Source organism: Vidua macroura, chromosome 19, assembly GCF_024509145.1.
Source record: "Vidua macroura isolate BioBank_ID:100142 chromosome 19, ASM2450914v1, whole genome shotgun sequence".
Taxonomy (NCBI): Eukaryota; Metazoa; Chordata; class Aves; order Passeriformes; family Viduidae; genus Vidua; species Vidua macroura.
In genome coordinates, this window is record NC_071589.1 from 4,288,436 (window position 1) to 4,307,078 (window position 18,643).

General features: G+C 50.3%; 1 protein-coding gene across 1 annotated transcript in view; it reads right to left on the reverse strand.

Annotated features, from left to right (window-relative positions):
- Positions 1 to 18,643, reverse strand: part of MGAT5B (alpha-1,6-mannosylglycoprotein 6-beta-N-acetylglucosaminyltransferase B) — a 72,094-nt gene that overhangs the window by 31,402 nt on the left and 22,049 nt on the right. The window contains exons 3-4 of the mRNA XM_053994629.1: positions 14,003 to 14,147; positions 323 to 435 (exon numbers count right to left, since the gene is read on the reverse strand). Of these exons, the coding sequence (XP_053850604.1) occupies positions 323 to 435; positions 14,003 to 14,147 (258 nt within the window). The remainder of the gene's footprint in view (positions 1 to 322; positions 436 to 14,002; positions 14,148 to 18,643) is intronic.

Sequence of the window (18,643 nt, forward strand, 5' to 3'; positions counted from 1 at the left end):
GGGATGGGAATGTCTCTCTTGGTGCTGAATCCCAGCCCTGTGAATCTGGATCCAAACAACCAAATTTTTCTATCCAGGTGCTTGTGCTGGCCTTGCTCCTCACCTTTAATTTTGCATTTAATTCCCTGGCATTTACTCCTGACAGCCATTCAGATTTGTCACCACTCGTCCCCCTGGCAGGCACGAGTTTCCCAAGGAAGGCAGCCTCAAGATCAGCCTCCATTTCTGGGACTTTTACCAAATTTGTCATGGTTGGACCTTCCCAAGGGCACAGCACAACACCCAGGGGGTTTGGAGCACGGGGAGCCCCAGGGCCACTGACCTTTCCCATTCAGGAGGCTGTTCCGGAGAATCTGATCCACCTTTATTGCAATGTCCGACACGTTCTGAGCTATGGCCTGGATCCTCTCCATCAACCCAGCTGCTGGCTGGAACCTGGGAAAGAAACCAAATTAACCCTGAGAACTTGATGTCTCCCAGTGGTGACACTCAGAGGTGCTCAAAGCAAAATCCATGCCCTTGGAAGCTGCCAGCAGATTGAACTTAGCTCCAGGATGAAACATGGGAATGCCTGGTGCAGCATTTAACAGGCAAAGAAGTCACTGCCTTCCAGGAGGTTTGATTGAAAACCTATTTAAATCAGTGTTTTATACATATTCTGCCATTTTTTGAAGTGTGCTGTTAAACATGGATCCACCTGTGCATTTTATGTGGGGAAAATATTAAATAGACTGACAAAAAAAAATGGTTTTTTTCTTATTTCAGATGTGCTGTGTTTGAAAATCCTCTGCTGTGATAATTGGCCTTGCAGTAGGAAGCTGTGCTGGGAAAAAAAAAAAAAAAGGAGAAAAAGAATAAAAATACAGAGAAAAGAAGGTAAAACTGAGGATGGCTGAGGAAGTTTATGGGCTTGGAGCAGAGTGATGGAAAACACACAGGAGCCAGCCCATCCACCAAAGGCGGGGATCAGCTTCTCCTCCCGAGGATCAAGTGATAGGACCAGGCAAAACAGCCTCAAGTTGCACCTGGGGAAGTTTAGATTGGATATCAGGAAAAATTTCCTCACTGAAAGTGAGGCCAGCCATTGGAACAGCCTGCCCAGGGAAGCAGTGGAATCATTGTCCCTGGAAGTGTCCCAAAAATACCCAGATGTGGTTCTTAGGGACTGGGTTTCGTGATGGGCTTCCAGTGCTGGGTTGATGGTTGGACTCAGTGATATCAGAGGTGTTTTCCAACCTAGAGATTCTGAGATTCAGGTGAGTGGATGTCCAGCAAGGAGCAGTGTCACCCTTGCGCCAAGAATGACACAAGAACAGAGAGACGCAGCGCAAAAAGGAAGAAAAGAAGGCTTTAATGGAAAGGAAACTTCGGCTTAAATAGACCGATACGATACATTCTATTTGATTGGTTAGTTAATAAAAACATCTTTCTCACACACCATCCTTGAGGGGAACAGAAAAGCAAGGTGGAAAAACACCACCTGCAGATTGTTTAGATTAACAAGTTATCACATTCCTACAACACACTAAAAATTCTCACAAGCCCCTGTGAGAAAGGATTGCCACTTCTCTCTCCCTGACCAGGCTGGCACCCACAGAGCAGCAGCCAGGGCTGTGCAGGACAGGGAGCCGGGGCTGAGCTGGGGACTGCAGCCCCAACAAAGCCCACAGGCACCTTCCACCAAGGCTTGAGGTCAGATCCCACCAGCTTGGATTGCTGCACGAGCTTCCATGGAATCAAACCTGGAATCAACACCGTCCTGGCTGAAAAGCCCCATTGAAGTGATCAAAGGAACACGCTGTGTGAACAGGAAAACAGAGCTCTGTAAAGAGCCTGGGTGTCAATTAAAACCTGGTGTAAGCTAGAAAAAGGCAAAGAGAATTCCATCCATCAGCAGTGGAGCCCTGCCAGGATTTACAAGGAGCGAGCCCTCCCGCTCCAACGCCTCTCCTGTGTCTTGGTCTGAACAGACAGGTGTCTGCTAAGGAAGGCAGGAACCTCCCTTGAAATGGAAAATGCAAACCCCCTCCCTCTGAATTTTTATAATTTTGAAATTATAAGGCTCTCGGGCAAAGATATGGGAATAGGAATAACACTTCTTTATTAGGAAAAAATAAAAAATTAAATATATATATAAAAATAGAAATGCAGTAATACAGAAAAACACTGCCAGAGTCAGAGCAGGCCGTGGCAGGCTGTGGGTCAGGGTGGTGGCAGCAGTGCCATTCCATGGGGGCTCAGCCCTCCTGCAGTGCCAGCTGTGCTTCTGCTGGAGCAGGATCCTGGACAAGGCTGGAGTTTTCCTCTGAAGCTCCAGGGCTGCTGGAGATGGGCCTGGGCTTCCTCTGGGAATGCAGTGGGGAAGAAAGCTGCTCCTCTGGGAATGCAGTGGGGCAGAAAGCTGCTCCTCTGGGAATGCAGTGGGGCAGAAAGCTGCTCCTCTGGGAATGCAGTGGGCAAAGGCTGCTGTGCTGTTCCAAAGTCAGATTGGATCCAGGTAGGAATGCTTGGCTCCTCCCCTGGGCGCAGCATCTCCCCATGGGATGATGGAATTTTCTCAGCCATGCAGGGACACTCAGTGGCCATGAACAGAAGAGATCTCCTGGAGGGAGGGTTGGGTGTGGGAGAGATAAAGCAAACTGCCCAAGGAACAGCAGAGAACTGCCCCACCTCTGACAGATGGGAATAGAATACACACCCCCAGCACATATTGCATTTCCAACCTAAGATACCTGCACTTCCACCACAAACAGCCACCATGTCTCCACGAGTTATCCCAGTAAATAATTTCCCCTTTTACAGTGTTTGGGTCATAAGTTTTCCCTCGTGCTGCCGCTGAGGTCGTTATAATACAAGGGAATGTCACATGCAGTGAGCAAAACTAAAAGGGCTACCTTGAATCCTCATGGCACAAAAAATATGTGCTGATGTCAGGTCCTTCGTGCTGAAGTTTTATGTTTGTTCTCCAGCAGATCAGTGAACCTGAAGGCTGGGATTTAAAGTACCTCTGTCCTCAAGGCTAAAAAAATCCTGGTTTTATGAACCGACACTGCTTCGGTTGTTGATTTAAAGTCCATTTGCCAGCAGCAAGCAGCCCACATTTTTCCTTCTGGCATGGTTTACGACCATCAATATTCAGGCTGCATATCTCCACAGGGAGCCACTGATCTTGGGCTTTTAAGAAATAATAATTAAATGCAGAGGACACCATTGCCCCCAGGTCACTTCCAACCTTTGCGGAGAATAAACCCCAGGTATCCTGCTGTAACCACTGCAGCAGGGAGGCTGCTCATGAGACCCTGGGAAAACATGGGCACAAAAATAACCTGAGAAAGCTCTGCTTGTCAGCATGGCTCCGAGGAGATAAAATTGTCCTGGTCTGAAAGCTCACAACCCCCCATTTCTGAAACTCCTTTTCCACCAGCAAGCAGCCCCAGACCTTACAGGTGATGCAGAGGCACTCAGTAAACACCTGGGATGGGCAATTTAGGAGGAAACATCCCATGGATGCAGTGAATTTAGAGCCAGTGAGCCCAAACTCCTGTTTTCAACAGGAAAAGGATCTGGGCTTGGTGAAGATGCTCCCCAGGTTTCTCTCTTTTCTCCTCATGGCAAGGAGAGAGGATGGCCACAGGCACAGCAGCACTGTTCTCACCCTTCAGAGCACTTAGATTAGCTCACAGTCCAGCTTCTGCCTCTTCCCAGAAGCTATCCCAGTCCTCACTTGCTCCCAGACACCCAAGGAACCAGGTGACCCTTAAAAATCAACAGCAACCTCAGCCCCCACCTCCTCACTGATGACCTCCAGACTTCAGCTCAGCCAGGGCGGAGCACTGGGCAGCCACAAAAATGCCCAAACAAAAATCAGGATCGTTATCCTAAATAAATGGCTTTCTTCCAGCTCAGCCTTGTCCTGCAAGGCAGCCACAGTGCTGGCTGATGGAGCTGGCACAGGCTCTGTGCCAGCTTGCCCAGCTCTTGTGAAGCTACAGCTGCTCCCCAAACACAAAGATTTTACCTCAAAGCCCTTGATGCAAAATGTATTTCTGAGCATCACACTCCAGTCCTCCAAACAAGCCAGGCATCGCATGAGCACCACAAGGCTTTCCCCAAAACACAGAGGATTACTGGAAAGGGACACTAAAAATGTCCACCATGACTTCTGGAACATATGAAAGTCATGCCTTGTGAAGGCTGATGTAGGATAGAGGCTGGACAGAGTTACAGAATAAAGCAGGGATTTATTAAAAGGATCTCCTCCATGGATCCACTTTGGGCAGCACCAGAGCCCAGCCAGGGCTGCACCCAAGAGGAACCAAAATGGTCCCAAAATGCACGAGCGCTCCCGGGGGCTCTCACTGGGATCAGCTCTGCTCCATTTGCACCTTGCAGTTCATTGTCCCATTCCAGCTTTAGCCCAGGCAGTCCCATCTTGCTTGTTTTTCTCTCTCCAGCCCACGTTGTTCTTTTGGGCCTGAGATTTGGATCATTTGTCCTTGGTGCCCAGCTGGAGCAGGAATTGTTTTGTCTCCCTGCTCTGTGCAGAGAGTTCACCATCCCTAATATGAAGCTCAGACCCTCACACTAAAGCAGCACAGAATCTGAAAAACATAAAAGCCAAAACCTGAGGCATCAAAAGGAGAAGGAGAAAGGTAGAAATGTCCCTTCAAAACAGAACCAGGCTCAGATCTCCCATGCTCCTCACCCTTGCATGTCAAACTGGATGCCTCCAAGCCCTCGTGACATTTTTCTGAGCGAGGGATTTCACACCTGGGGAGAAGTGCCACGCTCCCAGCTGAGAGCAGTGACAGGTGCCAGTGTTTGTATCTGCTGGGTAACAAGGCCATCACGGGAGCAGCAAATTTCGTGTAAGGCATTAAGGAGGTGACAAGCAGGTGAAGCATAAGTTACATCAACTACCAGCACAGCGATTTGTCACCCAGGCAGGGGACAAGAAAATAAGGCATTTAAAGGTGTATCTCCAACATGAAAAGGTTCTGTGTGCCTCGTAGGAGTTTGATGCCTTGTTAGTAACTGGAGACACCAGGAAGGACAAGGTAAGTGATTTGTTCTACTCAACAACAGCTCAGCAGAGCAGGAATACCCCTCCACGTGGTTGTATCCAAGCCAGGATGCCAGCACAGACCTTGCCAGCCCAGCGGAAAAAGAATCTCCCTTCTTCCAGCATCACCACTGCCCAGGGAGCAGCTTTGTGCCTTTTCCCTTCCTGCTTTTTATATTTTTCCATAGCGACATGCTAAATGCCACCAAAATGTGCTGGCACTGTGCCAGCTATTGAAACTACACTAAATTACCACAGCTTTTCTAGAACAATTTTTTCCCTGGGACCTTAAAACCGTTTACTACAGCAAATACAGTATTTTACTCCTAACCATCAATATAGATTTTGTCTTTATTATTTTCAGATTTATATTTCCCCCCGTTGATTAAGATTCAGATCACACTGTGCCTTATAATGCTCTGTATACAGTATTCATCTCCTTTCAAAAACTGCTATTAAGATGTATCTTTCCCCACTGACAGATCATTTGCCATAGAATATAGCCGGAGGTTGGGTTTTCTGTCACTTTTTTATGCATTAATTTGGTTGCCTTCACTTTGCTCTTGTCCCCAGCTCGGCAGCACCAGCTCAAATTCAGCCTGTTTATCCCTTTACAAGCCACTGTATTTTTATTGCCTTTTATAAAAAGTGGCATTATGGAAAGATGAATCTCTTTCTCTTTGTGTGTTGTCTTCATAATACAAGCCCTAAACATATTTGTTTGCTCATCCGATATTTCTTGCTATTAACTTGTGAAAGCCATGGCTTTGGGAAGACCAATACAGATGGAGAAAAGCAGATGTTCTGAAGATAATACATCAACAAATTCAGCATTTGCACAGAGCAGTTTACCCAAGGATTTCCACTTGCTGACATCCAGTGTCTGTGCTGCCATTTGCCTCTTTAAATATGTTTTTAAGTTTTTTGCCCAAAGACCCAAAGCAGAGCAGAAAGCGGCAGGGCTGGGGCTGCTGTTTCACTGCTCTGGGGACACAAATCACATCCAGCCCCACAGCAGCCTCAGTCTCCAGGTCAGGGAGCTGAAATCCCACAGGGAAGGGAAAGGGAACGCCAGGGGACAAGGATCTTTCCTGTCCTCCTGATTCCTGCTGCAGCTTGTGAGGTGCTGCCTGTTCAAACAGCTGGGACATCTCCAGGAGAAATGAGCCCCAAGGGCATCTCCAGCAGGTCACCCTGAGGGCTCAGGCTGCTCATCCCATCCACCCATCTGTCCCTTCATCCCCAAGCCCTTCCAATGGGAAACACTCCGAGTGACCCAACTCTGTGAAGTCACCAACTCGGTGGCTGGAAAGCTCAGGGGTCCCAGGGATGTGGGGAAAAGCCCTCATCCATGTGCCAAATAACAAGAGAAAAATAATTTAAATGTCCAAGAAGACAGAGAAATTAAAAGCTTTGCTCCACTAACATAAGAAAATACAAGTAAAACTCATCCATGCTGGAGGAAAAAACATTTTTGGGAGATCCATGCCCTGGTCTGTATCTCCACATCCTCTCCGAGATGGCTTGTATCCAAAAATCCAGAAACCAGGGATGTCCTGCCCATGTGGAGAGGGCAGGACACAGACACAGGGCGGGTTTTTGGGTGGCTGATGCTGTAAAATTTGTGTCCCAATCCCCTGACAGGGACAATCCCAACACAGGAGGTGTAGCACGAGAGGCAGCAGTGGCTCAGGAGGCTCAGCTGTGCAGTTTATATTTATTGGCCTTGTAACCCTGGATTTAATCCTCATCACTCCAGTGCTGTTGCCCTGAGCTGGGATGAGCTGCCAGGCCTTGGACTGAGCTGCTGCTCCTGTGGGGGGAGAGCAGCACACCCCGTGCTGTGCTGGGAAGTGCAGGGAGGGTTCCACATCCTGCCCCACTTGGGAAAGGCTCAGACCCCCAGCGAGCAGAGCAAAAGCCCAAAGCTTTGCTTATGATCAGCATGGTAGAAATTTAGAGTCATACTGGAGGAGAAAAGTGCAGGGGCTGAGGCCCAGGTGCTTTGCTCCCCCCTGGAGTGGGCTCTGCCAGGTCACTCAGACCCTCGGTGCCTTTCCTGAAACTGGACAAGGACAGGGATGTGGCACCTGGCCTTACACATGTGAGAAGGCCTATGCCACTGAAAAGTGGTTTTATTCTTCACAGGCTGCTCCTGCTAGTGAACTGGATGAGAAATTAAAATTAAATAAAATTATTAAAAAAAAAAAAAAAAAAAAAAAAAAAAAAAAAAAAAAAACCTAAAAAAAAAAACCTAAAAAAAAAAAACCACAAACCAGAGGGCAGCATTTGTTCCCAGTTCATTTTCTGTGGTCTCTGTACATCCCAAGGTTTTCCACCTCAGGGTGACACAAACAGCTCAGTCTCCCCTCCACAAACACCTGAGAAAAGACCTGAGCTCACTCTGGCCATGTTTGTGCTCACTGGGAACTCACCCTGGGAAAATATCCCAGAGAACATGACTTGGGATGGGAGCATTCCTTGGAAACTCATTTGAAGCAAATACCAGATGATGCTCGGGCAGAGCCCTGACTGAACTGCTCCAACACCAAGTTACATAATAAATACAGGAGCATTTAACTCACTAAAGCACTTCCATTTGTTTTCATTTCAGTTGATTGTGGGTGATATTTCTCACACAAATACTTTTCTAAGAATCCCTGAGCTAACCCAAAGCCCATGGCTGCACACCCTGGGGGGGGGACACTGACATTTCAGTGAGCTGGCAATAAACTTCATGAAAAAAATGATGAAAACCAGCTTTCCAACCAAATCCTGTAGTTCACTAGCACAGCCAGCAAAGTACAACCAACACTATTAATTAAATTATTTTATCAATGCTATGAAGTGCTTTGAGATCTTCCCCAGGCAGAACACAAGGCTGAAGCCACAAGCCCAAACCTTCATTTTTTTCCTGACCCTCAGAGCAGAACTGGGCTGAGCCACAGGCCTGGGCAGCTGTGGGTTTATTTATGGGATCATGAAAAGGAGGGTTATGGGATCACCACTTTGTTGGGGCATAAATCAGATATATTTACCTACAGGCTTGAGTAGCCTGATGCAGGCTGGGAGAAACCCCCTTCAGTGAGCTGGGAAGGCATTGCCAGCCTCACAGTCTTGACTAAGAGGGACCTGCCTAAAACTGAGACCAAAACCACCAGTTTTGATCAGAATCCTTAGGGTAGAGGATCCCCTGGGGCAAGACACATTCCTCAGCTCCCCATTTCCTTTGCCAGCTGTGTGTTTGGTGGTCAGGCTCTGTTTAATTTTAGCAGGGGTATTTTGGCAGCCTGTGTTTCCACTGCCAGCACTACACCCTGCCCAGACACCCCCTTCCATTCTGTCCATGCCTGAAGCTGGGAAGCCCCTGAGCCCATCCCTCTGTTTGCTCCAAAATCAGGGGATCTGCTGGAGGTTAACAGGCTCTGATTTTCCTTGTGGGGTAAAGCAGACACACAGGCTGGGTAAAGGCAGCCCCACACCACTGCCCCAGCACTGCCCCTGTGCAGCCCCCCAAAACCAACCACAGCACAAAAAAACACCAGTGACTGCACTTGGCCTCAGGTGCTCATTCAAGAAGCCTCCTTTACCAGCCCTGTGATAAAGCAGTTTTCAGTGTGTCAATGGTTTGGCACGGAAATAAAATAAAATATTAAAAATATATATTATATATATAAATAAAATAATAAATATAAAATATAATAAATTTAAAACTAACTAAAATTTTAAAAATAAGCAGAAAGCAAAGCCTACTGCCAAATTAAGTTCAGCAAATTGAGCAGGAGGTGCTGGGGGAGGTGCAAGGCTGGGAGCAGGAGGGGAAGGTGTGAGTGACCTGGGCATACCTTGGCACCTGTCCTATCACCATGCTGGTGATGCCCAGCACCAGCCACCTCCCTGCTCTGCCTTAGAGAGAAAAGCAATTCATCTCAGCTGCCCAGGCCTGAATTCCCCCATTTATGTGCTCTCCTGATCCTGATGGGGACTCCAGACCAGCAGTGAGTCCCTACACTGTGCCCATCCCCTCCAAGTAACACTGAAATCATCCAGGGCCAGGTTGGAGACATCCTCAGGAGCTGGCAAGAAACAACTCATCACCTCTGCCAGGATGGAACGGGCTGTGGGACCTGTGAGGAAGGTGAGTGCTGGGGAGGAAGGCTCCTGTCTCCTGATGCACCCCTGCTTGGTCATTTAAATGTCCAAGAGGATGGAGAAATTAAAAGCTTTGCTCCACTAACATAAGAGAATACAAGTAAAACTCATCCATGCTGGAGGAAAAAACATTTTTGGGAGATCCATGCCCTGGTCTGTATCTCCACATCCTCTCCGAGATGGCTTGTATCCAAAAATCCAGAAACCAGGGATGTCCTGCCCATGTGGAGAGGGCAGAACACAGACCCAGGGCAGGTTTTTGGGTGGCTGATGCTGTAAAATTTGTGTCCCAATCCCCTGACAGGGACAATCCCAACACAGGAGGTGTAGCACGAGAGGCAGCAGTGGCTCAGGAGGCTCAGCTGTGCAGTTTATATTTATTGCCCTTGTAACCCCCAGAGCTCAGCTCAGCAGGACCAACACCCAGCAAAGCCAGGCTGGACCACAGGACGGGTCTTACCTCCCCTGGGCTGCTCTGCACAGCTTTGCCCCCTCCCCTCGCTGCAGCCCCCACTGAGCCCCTCAGGAGATGGGGAGACAATGCTCAGAGGGGTCCAGGTCTGCTCCAGGCTCACCTGGGCAGCAGGAGACCACAGCATTGGCAGTGATTTCACTGCAGCCAGCTCTCCACCGGCAACAATTCAGGAATTAATAGAGCCAGGCTGGCAGGATGCAGGAACATCATCCATTTAGTGTCATATTGCGAGACTTTTAATTACTGGGGGAATATGGAGTCATGTAATGATTACAAGAACAAATACTTAAAGTGTGTGGAAATTAACTGAGCCTTGGCAGTAATTAAGCTTGAAGATTAATCAGGAGTTAGCAAATAACATCCTTTCCAGGCTATCCACCATGTGGGGAGAGAGATGACCAGGAATGCCAGTGCTGCAGACCCCAGCCCCCCCCTCTGCCATGTCCCTGGGGGATGAGGTGGGCAGGGGCAGCCCAGCTCCTGGAAAAGGGCTTCTCCAAGCCCCAGCACTGCTGGGTTACAGTGCCAGCTTGGGTCAGCCACTTCACACCCCCTCCCCTCCTCCCCTCCCTCCTAAGCACTTTTCAGCAAGAGATCAACACTTCCCCTACAAACTAATATTTCCCTTGCCCAGTAAACAGCTCTCCAGGAGGCTTCCATAAGTACTCCTAATTTCCTTCCCCTCTGATGATTTACGAGGGTTGCATTCAATTAACAGCAGTATTGATTTTCCTGCAGCTGACTGGCAGCCTGCTCGCCCTCGTTAGGGAATCCATCCTTCCCTTCCCAGCACGGGCAGGGTGTGGGCAGGATGCAGGGAGCCCAGGCAGGGCTGGAGAAGGGATCCAGCAACCCCTGGGGTTCACAGGTGCAGCCTGTGTGACATCCCACAGAACCTTTGGGCAGCTCTTCTAAGGGGAAGAAAATTGGAGTGGGACATTTGGGTTTCCCAAGAGTTTTATCCAAAGCATTGCAAGGGGCTAGTGGGCTGGAAATGGAGGCACCTGTGGAGTATTCAATGAGACAGCCCCAACGGAGCAAGAAAGATTTTGCAGCTTGGAAAGCTGGGGGGCTTTCCAAGGCAGGCCATTAATGCCACCCTGCATATACAGACTTTTCCTTGCACTTTCCAAGGGGTAAAGCCACCCCAAGCCTCTGCTGGAGCAGTACAGTGCTCACAGGTTGTGGCATTCACATTCTCTGAACAGAGAGACATAGTTCTCTCTCTCAGGGCTTTTTTTCCTGGAGAAGCACAGAGAGAAGAAGAGAAAACAATTCTTATCTGTGCCTGTGTTTGTGCCCATGTGGAATGTGGTCTGGAGATTGTTTACCCAAGGTGATTGCTTGATTGGATTCTGGTGATGGTTGTTTGGATTCAAGGACCAATTGGATCCACAGCTGTGTTGGGACTCTCAGCAGAGAGTCATGGGTTTTTTCTAGCTAGCGATAGTTCTTGTTAGTGTAATATAGTGTAATATAATATAGTTTAATAAAGTAATTAATTAGCCTTCTGAAATCATTGGAGCTGAAATGCCCACGTGCCGGGCATCCCAGCACCGATGACAGATTATTCCATAAAGCTCAGCAAAGCCTTCACCTCCTTCCTCACAGCTGGAGCTCTGCAAAACCCAGCCCTCCTGATTCCATTGGAGATCCAGCCTTAAGCAGGAGAGCACTTTGTAAAAACAAGAACTAATCCACTTTTGGGCAACTGGAACCACAAAGCCCACGCTGGCAGCTGTGCAGAGCAGGAAGGGGACAAAGGCAGCAGCCGTGCCAAGCAGGGAGATGCTTTGAAGACTAAAATCCCTTTGAAATTACCACCCTTTAATTGTATTATCTTGCCCTGACAGCCTCAAGTCGGTCACTGGTGATCAAAGAGACAGAGACGAGGGAAGGAGACAAGCCCTCGGTGGAATCCCGGGATCCTAACGAGGAACAGCACCCAGGTGTCTCCGTGGGGCTGATCCGGGCCCAGCAGTCATTGCTGGGTCCAGGTGTAGCTGGAGGTGCCCAATCCCACCTCAGCACAGGGGTGCCCAGGACTGCAGCTGGTTACCCTCAAAGGGACAGGGACCTCAGCACCCAGACTCCACAGGGGTTTCACACCAGCTGCTTTTGGATTCCCCCTGGGATGCTCTGCTCAGCTCCAGAGAGCATCCAGAGCTGTGGGACCACCACAGAGCCAGCTCTGCTCAGAGCAGGACGGCTCTGAACCCTTCCAGCCGCCTCACGCCACCCCTCAAAGGGCAGCGGGGACAAGGACAAGCCAAGAAAGGTCACCCTGGATGAGGCAGCAAGTGTGGCAGCAGAGGTGGAGCCACTCAAACCTGCTGAGACCCAGAACAGCTGTAACACCTCCAACACATCACGTCCCCTCTGGCACAGCCCTCAGCCAGACCCAGGGCTGCAGGGAAGGAAGGGAGAGCTCAGGAAATGCTTCCCAAGTGTTGGCAAATGCTGCCAGTGCTTCATTAGAGACTGCCACAGCAAAATCCCACCCACAGGAAACTCCCCCGTGGTGGTTGCTCCACCTGGAGATGCTTTGCCCCATGACCAGAACGGGATCTTCAGGGGCCAGGTGAGAACAAGGAGAGGAGACAGATGGGTTTGGATGCAGAATCAGGTGAAGAGATTTGATTTCTCTTTAGGGGTGACTTATAAGGAGCAAAAGGTGAATAAACTCGTTGACCCTGACCTTCTGTTCCTGCAAATTAAGACATCTGTGATCTCAGCCACTCAGGCCCATCTGAGCACACACACAAAACCTGAGGCTCTTTTGATGTGGGTCCATCAGCTCCCATCCTCTCTCCAGGTAATGGCCCCGGAGCCATCACTCCCACAGCAGATCTGAAACACCAAATCCCCATCTGCAGCCATTGCTGCCAGCCCACAGAAACACTTTTAAGTTTCTCTCTTGGCTGCTGGTGTAGAGAAACAACCATCACCTGAAATTACTGGTTCTCTTAACACAAGACTGGCCAAGAAAATCGTTCAGTGTGAGCAAGCACCTTCCAGTGGCTGGCTGTAATAGTCCTGTCCTGGGATTAGTCTCTGGGATTATTGGTGATCTCATTCGCTTGGGTACCAGCCAGCCTCAGAACAACAAAATCCCAGCACCTACCATGGCTGAGGCAGATTATATTTTCTCAGTGCTGGAAATGATGCTACATAAAAGGCAGGACCACGCTTTCCACGGCTGCCCGTGCAGCTCCAGCTCAGGTGTGCAGGTACTGTGGCAGAGCTCAGCCTTTAATTACAGGCTCACTGGCTCTGTTTTCTGTTATAGGCACAAAAGAGGCTCGTGAGGAAAGCGAGGGAGAGGGATGGAAATGCTGATGGGAGCAGGGAAAAGCACAGTGATGGCAGGAGGTGGAGGTGGGAATGTTATGAGCTCCTGTGCTGTCAGCACAGAACAGGGCAGGGGTGACCCCTGCATGTCACATCCCTGCCATTCACCTCTCCTGTGTCACCCGAGGCTCCACCTGAGCAAAATCCACACTGGCATGTTTTCCACACTGCTGAATTTGTCCCAAGTGCTGCCCCTGTGGTTTTTCATCTCTGTTCCCCCACCACCAGTTACCATTTGTGCACTGACACTCAAATTAGTATCAATGAATGTTTAAAGGCTCCCAGAGCACAGGAAAATGTCTCTTTAGCAAATCAGCATGCTACAACAGGGAGGCTGATGGCATCTCTCACGCTGCCAGCTGAGATGTGCATCACAGGGAGCCAGGGCATCATTTTAAGCCCTTCTGCACGTTTTAAACCTTGCTCCAAGGCTGAGTACATCAGCCCTGGATTTTGAACAACCACCAGCTCCAAAGCTACCTGAGGAGTACAGGCACAGAGCAAGTGTCCTGAGCTCAGGGGGCACATCCCACACGCCAGGTGCTGCTCGGCAAGTCCCACCTCCAGCTGCACCACAGCACAGCAGTGCAGACACTGCCACACCTGCAGCTGGGACAGCTGCTTCAGGAGATCATGGAATCATAGAATATCCCAAGTTAGACGACACCCACAAGGATCACTGAGTCCAGCTCCTGGCCCTGCACAGGACAGCCCCAAAAATCACACAGTGTGCCTGAGAGCGTAGTGCAATCTTGGGAGTGTGATCACTAATCCTAAGAATCACAGTCAGTTCAGAAATCCCAAAAGAAAAAGTTCCAGACATGGCAAATGAGACTGTAAAAGATCTCCCCAAGCCCCATGTCCCGTTGGGTCCCACCACCCTCAGAGCAGCTCAGCACATTGGGGTGTTCTGCTCCTGCAAAGCCCCCACGCCCAGCGCTGCTCCACAGGGTCTGACTGACCTGTCCAGAGGGAATCGTGCTTCATCCCCTTTGTGGAAGTCAGTGCTGTTCTCCAGCCTGGCCAGGATGTCCATCCTCTTCATCAGCATCTCCAGCATGTCGCTCATCCTGCGCAGCACCCCTCGGGACTCCAGCGCGCCCATCACTGCAGCACACAGAGAGAGCTGAGACACGGCCACGCCTGGCACTGACAGTCCCACCCACGGGCCCCTGCCCCCTGCTCCAGCCCCACGGCTGCCCCTGGTCCTGTGCTCCCCATCCCCACGGGTGGGCTCGCTGGTGTATGGAGCGTCTCGGTGCCCTGCTGTCCCCGTGTCCCCTCCCTGGCTCTGCCCCACAGCCCCATCAGGGGACCAAGCAGGGTAAATCCCTGCCCAAATCCAGCTGGGCTCCTCCAGCTCAGGATAGCCAGTGGTTATCTCAGCCTGGATCCAGCCCCCTCACCAGCCATGAACTCCTGACTTATGCACCTGATCCAGCCTGTCCCGAGGGCTTACGGCAAACTGACTTTATTCCCAAGCACCAAGCAAGCAGCCTTTCATTTGGCACTTCTCTTTATCACCCTCCACCTAGCCCAGCATCCTGCCTTTGGCAGCAGCCTGCAGAGGATGCTTAAGGAAAAACACGGGACACTAATCAAAGGGGTGGTGCTCCCCCAGCACATCCTCCCAGCAGCACCGGATTTTCCCATTACAGAAAAGAAGACATTTTCTGCCCAAATCTGCACTGGATATAGCTCAAGTGCTGCATCTCAGAAACCCCCCCAGCAGGGAAGGCCCCAGTTCCCAGCCCTGTTTAACACGGTTTCCTATGGGTTTGCATGGCACTGACCTGCTGCCATGTGGAAAGCACAGGGGGATCCAGGAGCTCCTGGCTCCCAGCTTGATTTGCCATCTAGTGACAGGCAGCGAGCCCGGAGCCAGGGAACAGAAAATAAAGCTCCTGTTTCATCTCAGCTCGGCTCATTTCACGTTGGTAATAACTTAATCAGTGCATAATCCCCTGAACCTCTCCCGTTTAGCTTATCTCTGCCGTTCCACTCTCATGTGCTTTCCAAGAGGCAGCACATATTTAATTCAGGGAGCAGCAGGAGCCGGGGGGCAGCACCGGGAAGGCGAGAGGCTGCTGGATGTCCTGGGTGGCCAGCAGGTGGCCATCAGGTGGCCATCAGGTGGCCATCAGGACTTAGGGACACCTCATGCACCTCCAAACAGATGCACAACCAGTCTTGCAAAGCCAGAGGGAGTTTGGGATTCCCTATCCTGGCACAGCCAGGGCGGTGGGATGGATCAGGCATCCCAGTGGCATTGTGTGCCAGGGACAGCCCAGGCACGGGCTTCTCCTCACCACAGGAGCTGACTGAGCACGTGAAACAGCACAGAGGCCTCGGTGTGGGTGTTTGGGTGGTTTGGGTGTTCAGATGAGAGCGGGGTGTGGCCGTGGTGGGATCAGGGGCACTGTGGCAGCTCCTGCTGCTGCAGAGCTGCAGCCCCGGCTCCATCCCCGCTCCCCCAGGAATTCACCCACTCTTCAGCCAGAGCTCCCAGGGGTTGGGAAGGCTGCTTCCCAGGGAAGGCAGCATTGGCACTGCAGCTGAACTGGAGGCTCCAGCCCCTCTGGCAGGTTCTCACCCCGGCGGGCGCTGGGATAACATCGGATTGCTGTGGCACAGCACACGAACACGGGGTTATGAGCCAACCCTTAACCCCTCCAAGAAGCTGACACTGGGCCAGCCAGACCTCGCCAAAGGCTGCCTTCCACACTTGGCTGAGATTATCAGCAGCACATTATTTTTCCTGACGCTATCTAACAAAACAGAAGAAACATTGAGAGCAAAAGCAATTCCTCAAAAAAAAAGAGGACAAACCACCATTCATGGAGATTGAAACTGGGCTCTTCCCCAGACGTTCCCTCAGTTCCATGGCAAGAAGTCAGTGACTTCTGCTTCAATCAGTGGGTGCCCAAGGTCCTGTGCAGCCCCAAACCTTCCTGGGTGGGTTTGGGAATGCAGGAGCCATCTGTGCCCAACCCACCAGGAAGGTCACCCTGTCCCCTGGGTGATACCAAAGTCACAGCCTGTCCCTCTGAACAGCAGCAGCACTAATGAGCCTGCAATTAAAAGATGCTATGGGGGGGAGGGGGGTGGAAAGTGGAATCTTGGAACCTGGAGCTCCATTTTGACAAGGGCTTCCCCAAACACAGCTGAGCAAATCAGGAAAAGGCACAGCCAAGGGAAATAGAACAGCTCTGACATGGGCTCAAATCAGAAAATCCACTGTTTGTCCACAGACTGAGCCCATTCCAGTGACATCCCTCCCACAGCTGGGCTGTGTTCATGGGTTGCAGCCCCCAGCACCCTCTGTCCATCCCAGGACTGACCATCCCCCCAAATGGGGATTTCTACTCAGAATTTGCTCCTGCTCTGACATCCCAGCATGGCCAGCAGGTCAGAGCTTAGACCTTACACTCAGTTTTTGTGTGAGACAATGATTACCAATCCCTCTTGGCTGCTCCTGTGCTGCAGTGGGTGAGGCTGGAGGTCAGGAAAAAGACCTGACCCAACCCCTACAGCTGTCCAGAAAGGCTGAAACCACCACCCCCAGATACCCATGGAGTCCATCCTGGCCTGGGGATTTGGATCCCAGCTGGTTTGGGGGGTCAGGTTGTGATGGTTTGCTAGGAACACACAAAGGTTGTGCCTGGGAAGGCAATGGAGATGGAGATTTCCTGGCAGTCCAGGCAAGGATGCCTGCTCCAAGGCTTCATCACAGAAAGACAGCTGACAAGACAGCTCTGCTCCCAAATCACTAATGAGGGATGAGGATATTCCCATCAGGGCACAAATCCATTCTCTGTGGATCCCAGAGAGCCACAGCTCCAGCTCTGCACCAACCACCAGCCTGGCCCCTGACATTCCCAGTGGCTTCCCTGAATTTCCCTGAGATGTCCCCTCCTGTCACTGCCACCATCCAATTCCCAGCTGGTTTCGAGCCATTGCAGGATGCTTTGAGAGCAGAGCTCTGAGCTTTGCTGTCAACAGTGAGCCGAGATATTCTTTCTCAAATAAAGAAATATAAAAAAAAAAATCCCAAATACTAAGTAAAAATAGTAAAAAAAAAAAAAAATCCCAGCTTTCCCTGCATTATCTTTTGGGGCAGCCTGCCAGAAAGCAGAGCTGTGGCAGGACACATCTCCCCCAGCCTTCCCCTGGCACCCTGAGATGAAGTTGAAGCTCTTCCGCATCAACACCTCTCTCTTTCTGTTCCTGGTCTTTGTTGTTGTTGTTGTTTTTCCAGCAGCTTAAGGAAGCTAACAACGACTTGACATTTTTGGCAATGATTATTACATCTCTTGGAAAGTGTGTCTCATTAAAACCAGAAGAAAGGAGGAAAAGTGCTGAAGCGACTCTTTTAAAAATGCAAGAGCTAGGATTAATTTGTTAACCTGAAACAGAGACTCAGACTCCTACCCATGGCTGCTCAGCTGCCTGAGCCAGGCACAGGGATCCAGAGGATGGAGAAGATCCTGGCCAGGAGCTCAGGCTTCTCCCCAAAGCCAGTGATGAAGATCCCCAAGGAGACTTTACCCACAGCACTGCAGGCAGCCAGGATAAACCCAAACCCACTTTGTAACAGTACAAAAACCCAGCAGAACAGTTCTGAAAAATTAAACAGTGCTGAAAACCACTTTATTTTAAAAAACGAAGCCATCAATCTGCTAATTAGAAAGGAAAAATATTCTAATTTCCCCTGATAATCAGCAATGATGGGACAGCAAATACAAGTAAACCCAGATGATAGATTAATTGGAGTTTGTTAAAGTATGACAGGGTTTTGACAGTTTCCCTGAGTGGCAGCCACGCTTTCCAGGCAATCACTGAACTGACAGAGGTTTTCATAGCAGCACTAGGAAATAATGATTGCAATCAATCATATCTTACCGGATTTCATGAGACACGCTGGTAAACACAGCAGAGGGAGGAGAATTATTTATGGGGCTTCTGAAGAGCACACAGCTAAGTAATTGGATGAAATCGGGGGAAAAAAGGAAAGCAACCCCTAAGGGTGATGTCTTGTGGAAGAAGGAATAGCTTCTCTGTGAAACCAGCGGTGTTGTTGAGCAATAGTCAACAGCCAATATGCTAAAATTTGGATGGGTTGAGACCCTGGGGAATTCACTAATGATGCACTTGTCTTTAAAATACCTGCTTGGAGTGAAAGCAGCCATGAGCAGGCGTCACCCCCTGCCTGTACCTGCCACTGGAACCTCCAGAACAGGAGCCTGGATGAGCACTCAGGGGAGCTCTGCTGCATGTGCCAAGCTGACCGCAAAGGTGAAGCTCAGTGGAACTCGGTGATCCTTGTGGATCCCTCCCAGATCGGGATATTCTGTGTTTCTGCGGTTCTCTGACCATGCAGGAGTGGAGAGCAGCTGAGAAAGGAGCGTCTCTAGTGCAGGGGACACCCAGCTGGGCAGCCCAGCACGGGGCTGGGACTAGTGGGGGTGATGTGAAGTGGTGCTGGCATCTCGGTGTCTGCGGTGTCGCTGGGTGTCAGGGTGACCCCAAGATTGTAAAAGTCTTTGTTTTCCAGCCTGTGCAGCCAAAGGAGTCTGAATGCGCAGGGTCGGCTTCTCAAGGTT